The sequence below is a fragment of the Carettochelys insculpta genome, chromosome 32 (genome assembly GCF_033958435.1).
Source record: "Carettochelys insculpta isolate YL-2023 chromosome 32, ASM3395843v1, whole genome shotgun sequence".
Classification (NCBI taxonomy): Eukaryota; Metazoa; Chordata; order Testudines; family Carettochelyidae; genus Carettochelys; species Carettochelys insculpta.
In genome coordinates, this window is record NC_134168.1 from 2,502,501 (window position 1) to 2,518,117 (window position 15,617).

General features: G+C 49.1%; 1 protein-coding gene and 1 long non-coding RNA gene across 2 annotated transcripts in view; both read left to right on the top strand.

Annotated features, from left to right (window-relative positions):
- LOC142005091 (uncharacterized) overlaps positions 1 to 15,617 on the top strand; it is a 104,171-nt gene that overhangs the window by 76,164 nt on the left and 12,390 nt on the right. The window lies entirely within an intron of this gene.
- On the top strand, positions 14,084 to 15,037 carry LOC142004433 (olfactory receptor 6N1-like). The gene has a single exon (XM_074982090.1). It carries the CDS (start codon positions 14,084 to 14,086, stop codon positions 15,035 to 15,037), a length of 954 nt encoding a protein of 317 aa, XP_074838191.1.

Consider the following 15,617-nt stretch of genomic DNA (forward strand, 5'->3'; position numbering starts at 1 on the left):
AGTCTCCGTGTACTTTACAAAGAAGCTAGACCATGCTACAGACGGAAAAACTGAGACACTGAGGGTTAAGTGACTTGACTGGGGCTATCCAGGTGGTCAGTAGCACAGACAACCAGCCAACTCTTCTGAGTCCCAGCTTAGTGTCACAGCTACCAGCCCACATGGCCTCTGGCCAACCAGCACAGAGAGGGAGCCCCATGCTAAGTGCAGCTTTGCACTTGATAGCACTCATAAAACCATGTTTATCTGCGGCTTTCCAAGCACTGACCTTGACAAGAGGCACGGGTAGAATTTGCAAGGTTGTCTTTGGGCTTAGGGGCCCAAGTGCAGCCTTCCAAATGGGCTTAGAGGCTTGGATGCTTCAAGGTGCTTAGGCACCCGCAACAATTTTCAGACATCCCTAGGTGCCGTGGATTTCCCCAGGACTTCGGGCTTTGGCACGTCTGGGAATCTGAAGTTGTCTGCCTAAATACTGCCAAAACCTGGCCCCGGGTCCCTGAGCGTCAACAGGACGTGGGACTCCAAGTGCCCAGGTGTCGGCTTGCACAGGTGTTAGGCGCCTGTTTGGCTTGCGACTGACACCAAACGGCGAATCGCTCCCTGGTGTTTCTGACCTGGCTGGATGGCAGGTCCCTGCCCTGTGCCTCAGTTTCTCTATCCAGGAAACAAAGACACTCATACCCAGCTTCTTTATGGCCCCTTTCCTTCATGGCGCTGGATGCACTTTACAAAGGAAGGCCCCTGGCCTTACTCCAACCTCTGGGGAAACTGAGGCGTGAGAGTTAGCCCGATGGCTCAGCATCCCCCCACACGCAGGCCTGTAGGGAGGTGGAGAAGCATGAGGTTTTCTGGCTCCTGACCCCCAGCCTTACCCACTGAGCTATTCTGCCATCCCAGCCCTCTCGTGGGCGTCACACAACCGCTGGTCCCACACAAACCGCTGTTCACATGCGTGCTCCTAACTCACACCAGGGGGCCCAGCACAGCTGTTACCCAGGAGAGGGTTATTTACTCATGGGAGTGGTCCCAGGCAAACTGGCCGTGTGAGCGCCTAGTGCCTGTGAAAACTAACCCAGCATCCTTCACGGCTGCAAAGCGTAACACGAAGCACTGTGGAGCTGGGCGCATTCCCTGCATGGGAGAGGTCCCAGTGCTGGCGAGCAAACCATGACCACCTGGGGCTTCCGTGCTCAGGCACGTCCACAGGGCAAACAGCAGAACAACCGGGCTGCATCAGACCAAAGGCCCACCCGGCCCAGTGTCCTGTCTGCTGGCAGTGGCCAATGCCAAGTGCCCCCGAGAGAGCGAACAGACCAGGGAATCATCGAGCGATCCCTCTCCTGTCTCCCTTTGGCAGCCTCTGACACACAGAGGTTACAGAGTCCGTTCCTGCCCAGCCCAGCTCACAGCCGTGGATGCCCCTAACCGCCATCAGTTTATCTAGCTCTTCCTTTACACCCTGTTAAAGGCCTGGTCTGCGCAACCTCCTCTGGCCAGGAGCTCTGCAGGTCGACCCTGCGCTGTGTGAAGAAAAACTTCCCTGTGTTAGTTTTAAACCTGCTGCCCATGAATTTCAGTGGGTGACCCCTAGTTCTTGTGTTATTGGAACAAGTCAGTAACTTTTCCTCATTCGCTCTCTCCACACCTGTCATGATTTTATAGACCTCAGTCATTTCCCCCCTTAGTCTCCTCTTTTCCAAGCTGAAAACTCCCAGGTTTTTTAACCTCTCTTACGATGGCCCCATTCCAAACTCCAAGCCATTTTTCTTGCATTTTCTGAGCCCTTTCCAATGCTAAGGTGTTGTGTTTGAGATAAGGTGGCTTGGGGGGTTATGATCCTGAACAGGCTCCAAATGGAGGCTGTTTAAGCCCATCGCTGGAGGTGTTTAAGAAGAGGTTGAGCAAACACCCATTAGAGCTGGTCCAGGTTTTCTCAGTTGTATCTCAGCAGAGGGCACTGGCTGTGATAAATTCTTGAGGTCCTGTCCAGCTGAACAGTTCTCAGGTTCTCTCAGCTGGAGTTTCCTGTAAACGTTTTCACAGAATTTATCAAGTCTTCAAACCACCATCTACAGATGTCCCTACACAGACGCCAGAGGTATGTCCTACACATCAAACCTCAAGACTCCATCACAGACGAGGAGCTTTGGAACAGAGCAGGACAAGAACCACTTGATGTTCAGATCAAGAGAAGAAAGCAGGGATGGCCAGGCCACACTCTCAGGAAACCAACCTCCCGCATCGGCCGTCAAGCTCTCACATGGGACCCTCAAGGAAAACGCAAAAGAGGACGACCTCGGACAATGTGGAGAAAATCCACTGAGACTGAAGGACACCTGGGGCCAGCTAGAAGTTTTGTCCCAAGGCCGAATGAAGCGGAGGAGAGCTGTAGATGACCTGTGCTCCACCCAGAGTACCAGGGTTGGAGTCGAGTAAGTCAAGAGGAATCCAAACACCCGTGGACTGGTTGTTCTTTTGAAATGATTTCATGCACAGCTTCGTTCCATTTGCTAGTCGCTGAGACGGTTCCCCAAAGACTGTTTATCATCCGGTCAGTGGTCACAGATTCCCAAAGGGTGAAAGCACAAATGTCTTACTGAACTTACTCAGCACTAAATGGTTTGCATTGGGTGAGGGGTTTATCTTGGATCCTGGTCCAGGAGTGGAAGGGTCACAAGATGTCACGGGCAAGAGACCAAGACAGCTCCAGGGACAGAAGTGCCATGACCACCGTTTCCATTATACCGCTTGGCTTTGCCTTCACTGCCTGCCCACAGCTTGGTTTCCAGGCGAGGGAAGAGCACATACTTGCAATTGAGGTGACTGTTTCATTGCTCCTCAGACGGGTGCTCCAAACAGAAGCTAGTTGAATGTCGCAAATGCCAACCAGACAACCAAACAGAAACCAGGCTGGTAGCCGCAAGCCATGGCCGACTCGTGGAACAATTGCTATCGACACACGTCATTGTTCCTCCATAACGTCACCGTCTGGCTGAAAAACGCAGAGTGCGGGTGAGGCCGTAGGTTGATGCCGGGAACAGGTCGTGGTGGTACTTCTCTGAAGTCCACCCACAGGCAAGTGCACGTGAGTCCCTGAGGAAAGTGCGGTCGTCGGGAACCCAGTGTGATTTGGCTGCTGCTCTTGGGTCTGTCAGCCTGCAAGGACTTCTCTTTCTTGAGCTGGGGGAGGAGAAACTTCCCTCAGTGCCCCTGAGCACAGCACAGGGGCAGGGACGGAAGTGGGCCAGCTTCGTCTAGTCCTCAGACCTTAAATACGCCCTCGAAATACCAAAGCCAGGCCGATATCTCACCCGAGTTTTTATTTCGAGGCCTTGGGTAGGTCTGCGCAGCAAAGTTATTTAGAAAGAGCAGCAGAGGAACTATCCCAGTGTCTACGCTATGCGACCGCTGTTTAGAAATAAGTTTTGAAGGAGGTAAACCTCATTCTATAGGAACAGTGCCGATTTCCAAATAGCTGTTTCGAAATAAGTGCTGTACAGACAGATACTAGCACCTGGTTCAAAACAAGCCACAGTCGCTGTCTCTGCACTAGCCCCAAATCTTTGAAATGGCCATGCAAAGGTCCATTTCAAAGATCACTAATGAGGTGCTGAAATGCATATTCAGCACCTCATTAGCATGCCACCAGCCACGGCTCTTCGAAATTGCCGCTTTTCACTGCAGTGCGGCTCATCCAGACAGGGGCCCTTTTCGACAGAACCCTGGGAACTTTGAAATCCCCTTAGTCCTGATCTGCTGATATGGGCTAGTGTAGACATAGCCAGTGTGACCAATGGCTGTTTCGAAATAGACACAGTGTGTAGATGCTGCATTTAAAATACCTAAGCACTAGTTCAAAATGTGTTTCTGTGTGTAGCAGCCTCACTCTGAAATAAGCTCTTCTGGAATAGTTCATTTCCAATTCAGGCTGTTGCGGAGACATATGAGGGCAGTGATTAAAGGGATATTTTCCATGAATTATGCAGCTCCCATTTTATCTTATTCTCTCAAAACACTTGGCTGAGGTTTGTCTTTAGGCACCTTATTTGGCACATAACATAAACCTATCACTAAATTCCCATAACTAATGGCTACATCCATTTCTGGGCATCCAACATAGAAAGGATGTGGACACATTGGAGTGGGTCCAGAGAAGGGCAACAAAAATGATTAAGGGCTGGAGCATGTGACCTACAGGGAGAGGCTGAGGGATTTGGGCTTATTTAGTCTACAGAAGAGCAGAGTGAAAGGTGATTTGATAGCAGCCTTCAGCTTCCTGAAGGGGAGCTCTAAAGAGGATGGAGAGAGGCTGTTCTCAGTGGTGACTGATGGCAGAACAAGGAGCAATGGCCTGAAGTTGAAGAGGGGGAGGTGTAGGTTGGATATTAGGAAAAGCTCTTTCCCCGGGCGGGTGGTGAAGCACTGGAATGCGTTGCCTAGAGAGGTGGTGGATTCGTCACCCTCACAGGTTTTTAAGTTGCAGCTGGACAAAGCCCTGACTGGGATGATTTAGTTGGGGTTGGTCCTGCTTGGGGCAGGGGGCTGGACTCAACGGCCTCCTGAGGTCCCTTCCCGCCGTTGGAGTCTGTGATTCTACAACTTGAGACACCTCTAGAGAATTTGGCCATAAACACTGAAAATTACCCCTTTCTGGATGACTCTGTCACAGTGAATTCAAGTGGGTTGGTCACATGAGCTTTCATTCACCACATGGGATCAACAGCCAGGTAGTCTCATCTGGGGCCATGGTGAAGTGAGTAAGATTGCCTCTGGTCACAGCTGTGTAAACAAGTTAATAGATCCCTTTGGTAGCACATCTGCCCGTGGTCGTAAAGTCCATGAAACGGGTGGGAGAGTGAAGGGGGAGGAGACAGGGAGAGGGGAGGAACTCACTGGGTCTTAGCCGTGTGGCACAAACAATAAAAAAGCCCAGGGAGGTCAACGCCACCGACCCTTTCGTGAAGGAACATTGCCAGCAGACCTCATTCTGTTTGTTATCGTGGCATTTGTCTTAGTCGTGGCTGCGCGTGGTGTAGGGATGGATATTGTGTGCTTTGTAACAGCGGCTCCGCCAACGGGATACATCCGATTTCTGTTCAAGACCGAGACACATGACAAGAGCCTGTGTTCACAACCGGTAAGTTTGTCTCTTTTTCCTGGTGGTGGTTTTCCTCTTGGGACAGTCCCAACCCATACTTGTTCTTCTCGCTTCCCCGATTTCTTCTGATGGGAAGTGGCTCTTGTGTGAAACAGAAGTGTCTCCAGAATACACTGTTTTAGTGAAAGAGGCGTCTGCCTTGACAGAAGAAAAGGACATCCCTGCTGTTTGCTTGTTTGTTTCTGACAAGTCACCTTCCCAGCTCCCCAAAACTGTTTTGTTTTCAATGACAGAACAAAATATTTCAATGATATTTTAGGGTTTTTTTTCATTTTCATCAGAATTGTTGATAGGTGGAAAATACCTTCTCATCTAGCTCTGCTTAACAAGCCCCTGTGCTTCCATCTATCTTCTCAGCAAACTTTTTTTTTCATTCTTTCATCCCTTTCTTCCCAAACTGCCCTTGTTACAGCTGGGTCCCAGTTTGGGAGGGGAGAGGTGAACCTGAACACCTCAGGCCCAAAGAAGACGTATTACTAATCGGTGGAATGGTATCGGACAATTTTCAGAGCTCTTTCCCAGCAGAACGGCCACACTGGGTCAGGGCAAAGGTCCATCCAGCCCCGGGTCCTGTCTGCCAACAGAGGCCAGTGCCGGGGGCCCCAGAGGGAGAGAACAGACCAGGGAATCATTGGATGATCCCTCCCCTGTTGGCTATTTCCAGCCTCTGACGGAGGCTAGGGACACCTTTCCTACCCAGGCAGGCTAATAGCCACTGATGGGCCTAACCCTGAATTTATCGAATTATTTTTGAACCCTCTTAAAGTCCAGGTCTTCACGACCTCCTCCGGCGAGGAGATCCACAGGCCGACTGTGCGCTTTGCAAAGAAAAACTTCCTTGTGCTAAGTACCAGAGGGGTAGCCCTGTTAGTCTGTAACCGCAAAAACAACACAAGGTCCTGTGGCACCTTATGGACTAACAGCTTGGTCGGCGCATAAGCTTCCCTGGGATAAAACTCACAGATTCACATGGCCCAAGGTCAGGCAAGACCACTGTGATCAGCTAGTCTGACTTGCTGCATAACGTCAGTCGGAGGATGTCCCCACATTTCCACAAAGCCACAAAACTTTTCCAACACAACTTGGTTCCCCACCTGTGGAAAAGAGGGAACCTCAGCCCCTTCCACCACCTAATAAGCTCATTGGTGGTTGTCAGTGACATGGTGTGATGGGGTTCCGGGGTCCCCAGGCTCTGCACCCCGTCCGCTGGCAGGAGTGACTCTCACTCAGCCGGTAGAACAGGAAGTTTATTAGGCGGCAGAAGCCCAGTTTCTCACAGAGGGGTCAGTGCAGCCGGCAGAGACAGTCCTTCCAACCCGTCCTGGGGAGAGGAGCCCGAGGGGGGCCCCTCTGGGGTGCAGCTTCCCCCCTTGCCAGGCTGGCTGCCCCCCAGCTCCCTGTCCCCCAGCTTCTAACTGCCGCCTCCCATTCAAACCCAGCTCGGCTCCTCCCTGCTCTGTGCTCAGGGCAGAGGTGTTACCTGCCAGCCTAGGGTACAGCCCCAGGGGGGTCATCCTTAGCCGCTGGGAGCTGCTCTGCCTGTCACACACAGACACACCCAGCCTGAGTCTCACACATGCACTCTGCCCCCCACTCCATCACACACAGCGACAGGGCAGCTGTACCATTGGCCTTTTTCTGGTCTTTCCAAGAACACATCTTTCTTCCTTTCCTGCCTGGGGCAGAATCTCCTTGCAAGTGCGGGTCTCACCACGAGAGTTCGTTACCTAATAAATAAACTTGTTAGTCTTGAAGGTGCTGTGGGATGGCTTTTTTGTGAAGCTACAGACTAACTTGGCTACTCCTCAGGGTATGTCTACTACCATGGCTTAAATCCTGGTACTCCAGGTGGAGCACAAGTCATCCACAATTATCCTCCACTTCACTCTCTCTTGGGACAAAACTTCTAGCTGGGTCCAGGAGTTCCCCAGTTGTTGTCTTTCAGTCTCAGCAGATCTTCTCCGTGTTGTCGAAGGTCTTCCTCTTTTGTGTTTTCCTTGCGGGTTCCATTGGAGAGCTGGGCAGACGATGCTGGACGATGGTTTTCTGAGAGAGTGGCCTGGCCATCCCCGCTTTCTTCTCTTGATTTGATCATCAGCTGGGTCTTGTCCTGCTCTATTCCAAACCTCCTCATTTGTTGTAAAGTCTTGACATCTGATGTGAAGGACGGACCTCAGGCATGTGTGCGTGAATGCCTGTAGCTTGTGGTTTGAAGACTTTTTAGTAGGCCAGGTCTCACATTCCTCCAAGAGTGCACACTCTTCGCATTTGTGTTGAAGAGCCACAGTTTTGTCTTCTCAGATATTATTTGTGAACTCCACATGGGATGAAGAGTCTCAGACACAGCCATTGCTTTCCCTGTCCCGGCACTGATATCCTTGTCTGTTCCTCCGTCTCTGCCCATCATACTCCCCAAGTAGGAGAACTGCTCCACATCTTCCAGGTCATCCCCTCCCAGTGTGATGCTGTACTTATTGGATTGGCTGATCCTCATTGTCTTGGTCTTTCCCTTGTTAATGCTCAGGCCGGTCAATGAGGCAGTTGTGTCTTTTCCTCCAGCAAAATCAGCGTCCTCTAGCTGTTCAAAAAGTGTCCACAGAATGCCCTGTTGAGGGCCCTCTGTTGTCCTGCTCATAGTCCAGCCCATTGTGGTCAAGAACAGGAAAGGTGACAACGGGCACCCAGGTCACACTCCCGAGAGTTTGCTGTGCAGCAGCCTTATTTTGAAATATGCTACTCCCGAAGAGCTTATTTCAAAATAACACTGCCACTCACAAAACGCATTTGGAAATAGCACTTGGCTAGTTTGAAAGACCATGTCTGCACACACCGAACCATTGGGCGCACTATGGTTTATTTCCCAAGAGGCTCCGTTCCCGTCAGCACAGCCTCTTTTTCAAAATAGCAGTTTTGAAGCAGGTGTGATTTCTCGTGGAATGAGGTTTACCTCTTTTGAAACAAGCCTACTGTTAGTTTGAAACAGCGGTTGTGTTGTCTAGATGCTAGCAAGGTTATTTCTGTTACCCTTCTGCCGGAAGAAGTCGGTAGCAACCAGGGCCGGGGTCAATATCTAGGGGCTCCTTTTCATCCATCTCACACAGAACCGGCTTGAGCACCCACCCACTAGCCTGGGAAACTCCCACCCTTCCCCCGGGTGCCTCAGGGAGGCAATGCTTCCCCACTCTCAAGCAGACAGCAGCTGTTTCTACACTTGCATTCCTCTTTTGAAAGAGGTATGCCAATGAGGAAAATTGAAAATTCAAATGAGGTGCAGATTTGCATATCTGACACCTCATTTGCATATTCTTATTTCGAAAGCCCTACTTTCAAAAGAAGAAAACCAGTGTAGATGCAGCTCTTTCGAAAATAAACCCCATCTTCGAAAGAACCCTTCTTCCCTCTTTTTATGGGAAGAAGGATTCTTTCGAAGATGGGGTTTACTTTCGACAAAGCAACGGCTACACTGGTTTTTTTCTTTCAAAAGAAGCTATTACAAAATAAGAATACGCAAATGAGGTGCCAATATGAAAATCTGCACCTTATTTGCATTTTTCCTCATTTGCATAGCTCTTTCGAAAGAGGAATGCAAGTGTAGACACAGCCCCAGAGCTCATAACCAACCCTCGAGGAACTGCCCCAGCTCAAGCAGGCTGAGCGGTGTCCTTGGCCTTTCAGGATACTGGGCACAGCCAATCCACACACCCAAACTTCCTTCATACCGCCACTCCAAAAGCCCCACTTACACCCTGGCCCAGTCCATGCAGACCCTGGCACATCACTCTGATGAACTCCCTCGTGAACCTGAGGCAATGCCCCCTTTACTCTGGATTCACAGAATAACTATAGACCCATCTTTAGAGCCACCTTTGAACAGTGGGGGAGAACTAATCAAACCAGTCTCACAGCTACACAGGCAAGAGGCTTCAAAGCAGCTGGCTCAACCATTAGCCTTCCCCCGTTTCACTCACACAATGCTTAGAGTGGGGGAGCCCTGTGCAATCCAGATCTTACGCAGTAGTAACGACTGCCCTGTGCCCCCACGAAACTTCAAACATTGTTGAGACGCCACAGTTCTTACACTGGGTGACAGCATAAATTGTGACTTCACAGCAACACGTTGTTTACAATAGACAAAAAATCCTTGCCTCACCTGCTCCCATCAGGCTTTGTTTACAAGGCATTACATATGCCCACCTAGGTATTTTCATGCACATGATCCCTGGAGGACCCTTTCCTGAGCTCCCGCTGGCCCATTCCTTCATTGCAAAACAAGGGCTGTCATTTAGTGACGGAGACAGAGCCACACGACCCTGTGTACCAACAGCCTTGCGTCCTGAGGCTCCATCTGGCGTTGAGAGAGATGGGGTGGCTGAGGCCGTCTCTGGGATTGAACTAACTTCTGTCAGTGAGAGGGCCAAACTCTCAAAGCAGAGGAGAGCTGCTCTTTGGGTCAGGGGGCGGTAGCTGGGCCGTTTCTGAGTGTGTGTGTGGCACTGTTGTCCACCCACGCTGCCGCTTGCCTTGTCACATGCCCGTATTTTGGTCAAGACAGGGCTGTGCAGGCTCCCTCTCACCAGGACCTTTTCAAAGTAGCTGCACACGCCTCACTCCCATGTCAATGTGGTTCTAGGTGTACGACAATGAGCACTGATTAAAATGATACTCTGGAGTAAGTCAAATACAGCCCACAACCTTATAATGGCAACGCAGTTACCTTTAACAACCGGGCAGGTAAATTTGCCAGAAAACCCTCCCAAAGCCAAAACTCCCCAATCCAACAAACCATCCAGTCTGAAGTCTCCGAATCTGACCGCAAAGCGCTCGCTAAGCCTACAGCCACACTACCCTGGAAGATCGACCCACTCACAGTTCATCGTCTGTGGTTTTGTTTCGTGCCTGTGTGAAACGGTGCCTTACGGGGACAAAGCTGAGATTAAGGACAGTCGATGGGAGAAATGCTCCCATTGACCTTCCTTGTAGACAGCCATAGCAGTCGCCCGCTGATAAGCAGATTTTTAGCTATGCAATTGGCATAGGTAAAACTGTGCAAAAGTGATCGACTGTTATATCTGGTTTAGACACAGCCTAAGCGATGGGCTTTAGTTAAGCTGTAAGATATGGGTGTGTGCAGGAATCACACAGGAAATGTCTCTAGTCTGCATTCTGCAGGTCAGACGAGATGATCACAGTGGAGTCTTCTTGCTTTAAATGCCATGAATTTTTATCAAAAGTATTTTGTTCCCATTTCAGAACATAAGTGCAGCCAGACTGGGTCAGACCATAGGCCCATCCAGCCCAGTATCCTGTCTTCTGACAGTGGCCAGTACTAGGTGCCCCAGAGGGAATGAACAGACCAGGCAGTCATCAAGTGATCAATTCCCTGTCGACCATTTCCAGACTCTTGCAAACAGAGGCTAGGGACACCGTCCATGCCCATCCTGGCAATAGCCATTGATGGACCTATCCCCCATGAATTTATCTAGTTCTTTTTAAACTCTGCTATAGGCTTGGTCTTCGCGACATCCGCCGGCAAGGAGTTCCACAAGTTAACTGTATGTTGTGTGAAAAAAATATTTCCTATTGTTTGTTTCAAACCTGCTTCCGATTCATTTCATTTGGTGACCCCTAGTTCTTGTGTTGTGAGAAGGACTAAATAACGTTTCCTTATTTGCTTTCTCCACTCCTGTCATGATTTTATAGACCTCTATCATAACCCCCCTTAATCATCTTTTTTCCAAGCTAAAAACTCCCAGTCTCATTAATTTCTCTTCATATGGCAGGTGCTCCATACTTCTAATCATTTGTGTTGCCCTTTTCTGAACCTTTTTCCTATTCTAATATATCTTTTTTGAGATGGGGCGACCACATCTGCACACAGCATTCCAGAGGTGGACGTACCATGGATTTATATAGAGATAACATGACATTTTCTGTCCTATTTTCTATTCCTTTCTTAACAATTCCCAGCATTTTGTTAGCTTTTTTGCCTGCCGCTGCACATTGAGTGGATGTCTTCAGAGAACTATCCACAATGACTCCAAGATCTCCTTCTTGAGTGGTAATGGCTAAGTCAGATCCCATCATTGTATATGTGTAGTTGGGATTATATTTTCCAAAGTGCATTATTTTGCATTTATCAAAACTGAATTTTCTCTGCCATTTTGTTGCCCAGTCACCCAATTTATTCAGATCCTTTTGTAGCTTTTCACAGCCTGCTTGGGAGTTAACTATTTTGAGAAGTTTTGTGACATCTGCAAATTTTGCCCCATCCCTGTTTATCCCTTTTTCCAGATCATTTATGAATATGTTGAATATGACAAGTCACAGCACAGACCCCTGCTACTGAAGTCAGACTGACTGGCCTGTAGTTGCCAGGATCACTTCTGGATCCCTTTTTAAAGATTGGTGTCACATTAGCTATCCTCCAGGTATCTGGAACAGACGCTGACTTAAATGATGGTTTACAAACTACAGTTACAGAGAGATGGCTGTGCTAGTCTATATACTATCAAAACAAAAAACTCGTCCAGTAGCACATTAAAGACTAACAAAATAATTTATTAGGTGGTGAGCTTTCGTGGGACAGACCCACTTCTTCAGATTATAGCCATACCAGAACAGACTCAATATTTAGGGTAAGCAAATCAGAAAGCAAAGGGGCAGAAGCGGGGGAGTGTCAAGAATTAGATAAAGCCAAGTGTGCAGAAGACCCCCTATAATGACCTAGAAAATTCCCATCCCGGTTCAAACCACATGTTAATGTGTCAAATTTGAATATAAAACAGAGTTCAGCAGCTTCGCTTTCCAAACAGCTGTGAAAGTTCCTTTTCAGTAAAGCACAGACTTTCAGGTCATTAACAGAATGGCCCACTCCATTAAAGTGCTGGCTGACAGGTTTGTGGATCAGGAGTGTTTTTATGTCTGTTTTGTGCCCATTAACTCTTTGTCTAAGGGAGTTTGAAGTCTGTCCAACGTACAAAGCATCTGGGCATTGTTGGCACATGATGCCATATATGATGTTGGTTGAGGAACATGAGAATGTGCCTGTGATTCTGTGAATAACCTGGTTAGGTCTAGTGATGGTATCTCCAGAATAGAGATGTGGACAAAGCTGGCAGTGGCCTTTGTTGCACGGAGAAGTCCCAGGACTGGTGTTCCTGCGGTGTAGACTGTGGCTGTGGGTGAGAGTCCTCATAGGGTTGGGAGGTTGTCTGTGGGAGAGAACAGGCCTGTCACCAAGGCCCTTCTGGAGTGTGGCATCCTGATTAAGGGCAGGTTGTAGGTCTTCAATAATGCGCTGCAGTGGTTTGAGTTAGTAGTTCTGCAATTTCACTTTTGAGTTCCTTCAGAACTCTTGGGTGGATGCCATCTGGCCCTGGTGACTTATTACTTTTTAGTTTGTCAATTTGTTCCAAAACCTCTTCTAACGACACCTCCGTTGGAGACAGTTCATCAGATTTGTTACCTGAAAAGAATTGTTCAGGTTTGGGAATCTCTTTCAGAGCCTCAGCCGTGAAGACTGATGCAAAGAAACCATTGAGTTTCTCTGCAATGGCCTTATTGTCCTTGAGTGCTCCTTCAGCATCTCCACCATTCAGTGGCCCCACAGTTTGTTTAGCGGGATTCCTGCTTCTGATGTACTTTAAAACATTTTTGCTATTACTTTTTGCCCCTTTGGCTCGCTTTTCTTCAGATTCTTTTTCGGCCTTCTTCATTATATTTTTACACTTCACTCGGTAGAGTGTGTGTTCCTTTCTATTTTCCTCGCTAGGATGTAGCTTCCCTTTTTTAAAGGACGCCTTTTTGCCTCTCACTGACTCTTTTACTTTATTGTTTAACCACGGTGGCACTTTCTTGGTTTCCTCACAGTGTTTCCTAAATTGGGGTATACATTTAAGCTGAGCCTTTATTATGGTCTCTTTAAAAAGTTTCCATGCAGCTAGCAGGGATTTCACTTTAGGCGCTGCACCTTTTCGTTTCCGTTTAACTACTTCCTCATTCTTGTGCAGTGCCCCTGTCTGAAATTAAATGCTGCCACCTTGGGCCACTGTAGTATTTTCCCAGCCACAGGAATGTTAAATTTAATTATATTATGGTCGCTATTACCAAGCGGTCCAGAAATATTCACCTCTTGGCCCAGACCCTGTGCTCCACTTAAGACTAAACCCAGGATCGCCTCTCCTCTTGTGGGTTCCAGGACTAGCTGCTCTAAGCAGCAGTCATTTAAGGTGTCAAGAAACTTTACTTCAGCTTCCTGTCCTGAGGTGACGTGTACCCAGTCTCTATGGGGATAGTGGAAATCCCCCATTATTATTGGGATTTTTATTTTGATAGCCTCCCTAATCTCTCTGTGCATTTCACGGTCACTAGCACCATCTTGTCAGGTGGCTGGTAATATAACCCTACCTTTACATTTTTATTATTCAAGCCTGGGATCACTGTCCGGAGAGGTTGTATGGAACAGTTTGGGTCATTTACTATTCATTAGTTTTTCACACTTTCTTTAACATACACTGCCCCCCGCCCAGCACGACCTGTTCTGTCCTTCCGATAAATTTTGCACCCTGGTATTACTGTGTCCCATTGATTATCCTCATTCCACCAAGTGTCTGTGATACCTGTTATATCAATATCTTCATCTAACACGAGGTGCTTTAACTCACCCATCTTATTATTTAGACTTCCAGCATTTGTATATAAGCACTTTAAGAACTGGTCACTCATTAGCGGCCTGCCCTTACGTGCTCTGATTGAAAGGGCTCTGTTTTACTTGATGGTTCCTCATCAGATACGACCTGTGTTTTATCATGTTTCATCCTCTCCCCCTTACTAGGGCATAGAGAATCTCCAGTAAGAGATCCTGCCCGGAGGGATGTCACCGTTGGAAACACATGCACCTCCGCACCTGTTGGCTTTAGCTACCGAATGGCTGGACAAGAGAAAGGAAACCTCACGCTCGTCTCAGAGTTCCTGCTGGTAGGATTTGAGACTCTCCCAGAGCTGCAGATAACCCTCTTTGTGGTCTTCCTTGTGATCTACCTAGCAACCCTCGCTGGGAACCTCCTCCTCATTGTGACCGTGTGGAGTGACCGTCGCCTGCACACCCCCATGTATTTCCTCCTCAGCAATCTATCCTTCCTGGAGACTGGCTACATCTCCAACGTCATCCCCCGGCTGCTGGTGAGTCTGGCCACGGGGGACAAGGCCATTTCCTTCTCGGGCTGCCTCCTCCAGCTGTTCGTCTTTAGCTTCCTGGGGGCCACTGAATGCTTCCTGCTGACGGGGATGTCCTACGACCGATACCTGGCCATCTGTGACCCGCTGCACTACACGAGTAACATGAGCCCCAGGGCTTCCTTGCTGCTGGCCTTGGCTGCTTGGGCGCTGGGTTTTGTGGCTCCTTCCTGCACCGTAATTATGGCAGCTCTCTTGCCCTTTTGCGGGCCTCATGAGATCAACCACTTTTTCTGTGATTTAACGGCTCTGTTGAAGCTTGCGTGTGCTGACACCAGCCCGACAGAGATAACCGCTCTCATCTCCGCAGCCGCTATATCAACGGCCCCGTTCATCCTGACCATCACGTCCTACGCCTACGTCATCCTGACCATCCTGAGAATCCCCTCCGCCTCCGGGAGGAAAAAGGCCTTTTCCACCTGCTCCTCCCACCTCATCGTGGTGACCTCCTTCTATGGGGCGCTGATTGTCATGTACGTGGTACCCTCGGGAGCCCAGTCCCTGGACTTCAACAAGGCGTTCTCCCTGCTCTACACCGTGGTGATTCCTGTGTTCAACCCCGTCGTCTACAGCCTGAGGAACCAGGAGGTGAGAGACGCCTTGAGGAGAGCTCTCAGGAAAACAGGGCCTGCCCCCAGCAGGTAGCCGTCATTATGAGGGGGTGGGCTCGGAGTGAAACTTACAGTCGGACAGTCCGGCACTGGCGTTAAGTTCTTTGCCGCTACTTCTTTTCCTCCCACTGTTTTGCTTTCCACGCGATTTGAAGATGGTCAGGAGAAGGGAGACTTGTGAAGGACACACAACGAAGGCCGAAACGGCTTTTGTGAAAGGGCCGTCTCTGGTGGGACATCCACTCCATCTTCCTGACTCCAAAATCACCAGCTGCTGCAGAGGGAAGAACTGATGTCCTGCTGATCGCGGGTGAGGTTCTTAAGACGTCTCAAGTAACTAGGCACTTGGATTCTACTGGCAGTCAACAGGACTTTGATGCTTAATCCCCTTAGCACCTCCTGAAAATCCCAGGCCAAATTTTAGGTGTTGTCAGCCATACTGAGTCGTGGTCTGGGTGAGCTGCCTTGAGCATTTGTCTCTTTAACCTTAGGCTATGGCTATGCTGCACCTGTGGTGCAAAATTAGCTATTTCGCAACAGCGATTTCAAAATAACCCAGCTACAGACAAAATACATCTTGAAACAGCACCCAAAACAGTGCCCCTGGAAGCCAT

Bases quoted from the DNA above. Each gene is read 5' to 3' on its own strand.
- LOC142004433 (XM_074982090.1), top strand. From the start codon at position 14,084: ATGGCTGGACAAGAGAAAGGAAACCTCACGCTCGTCTCAGAGTTCCTG.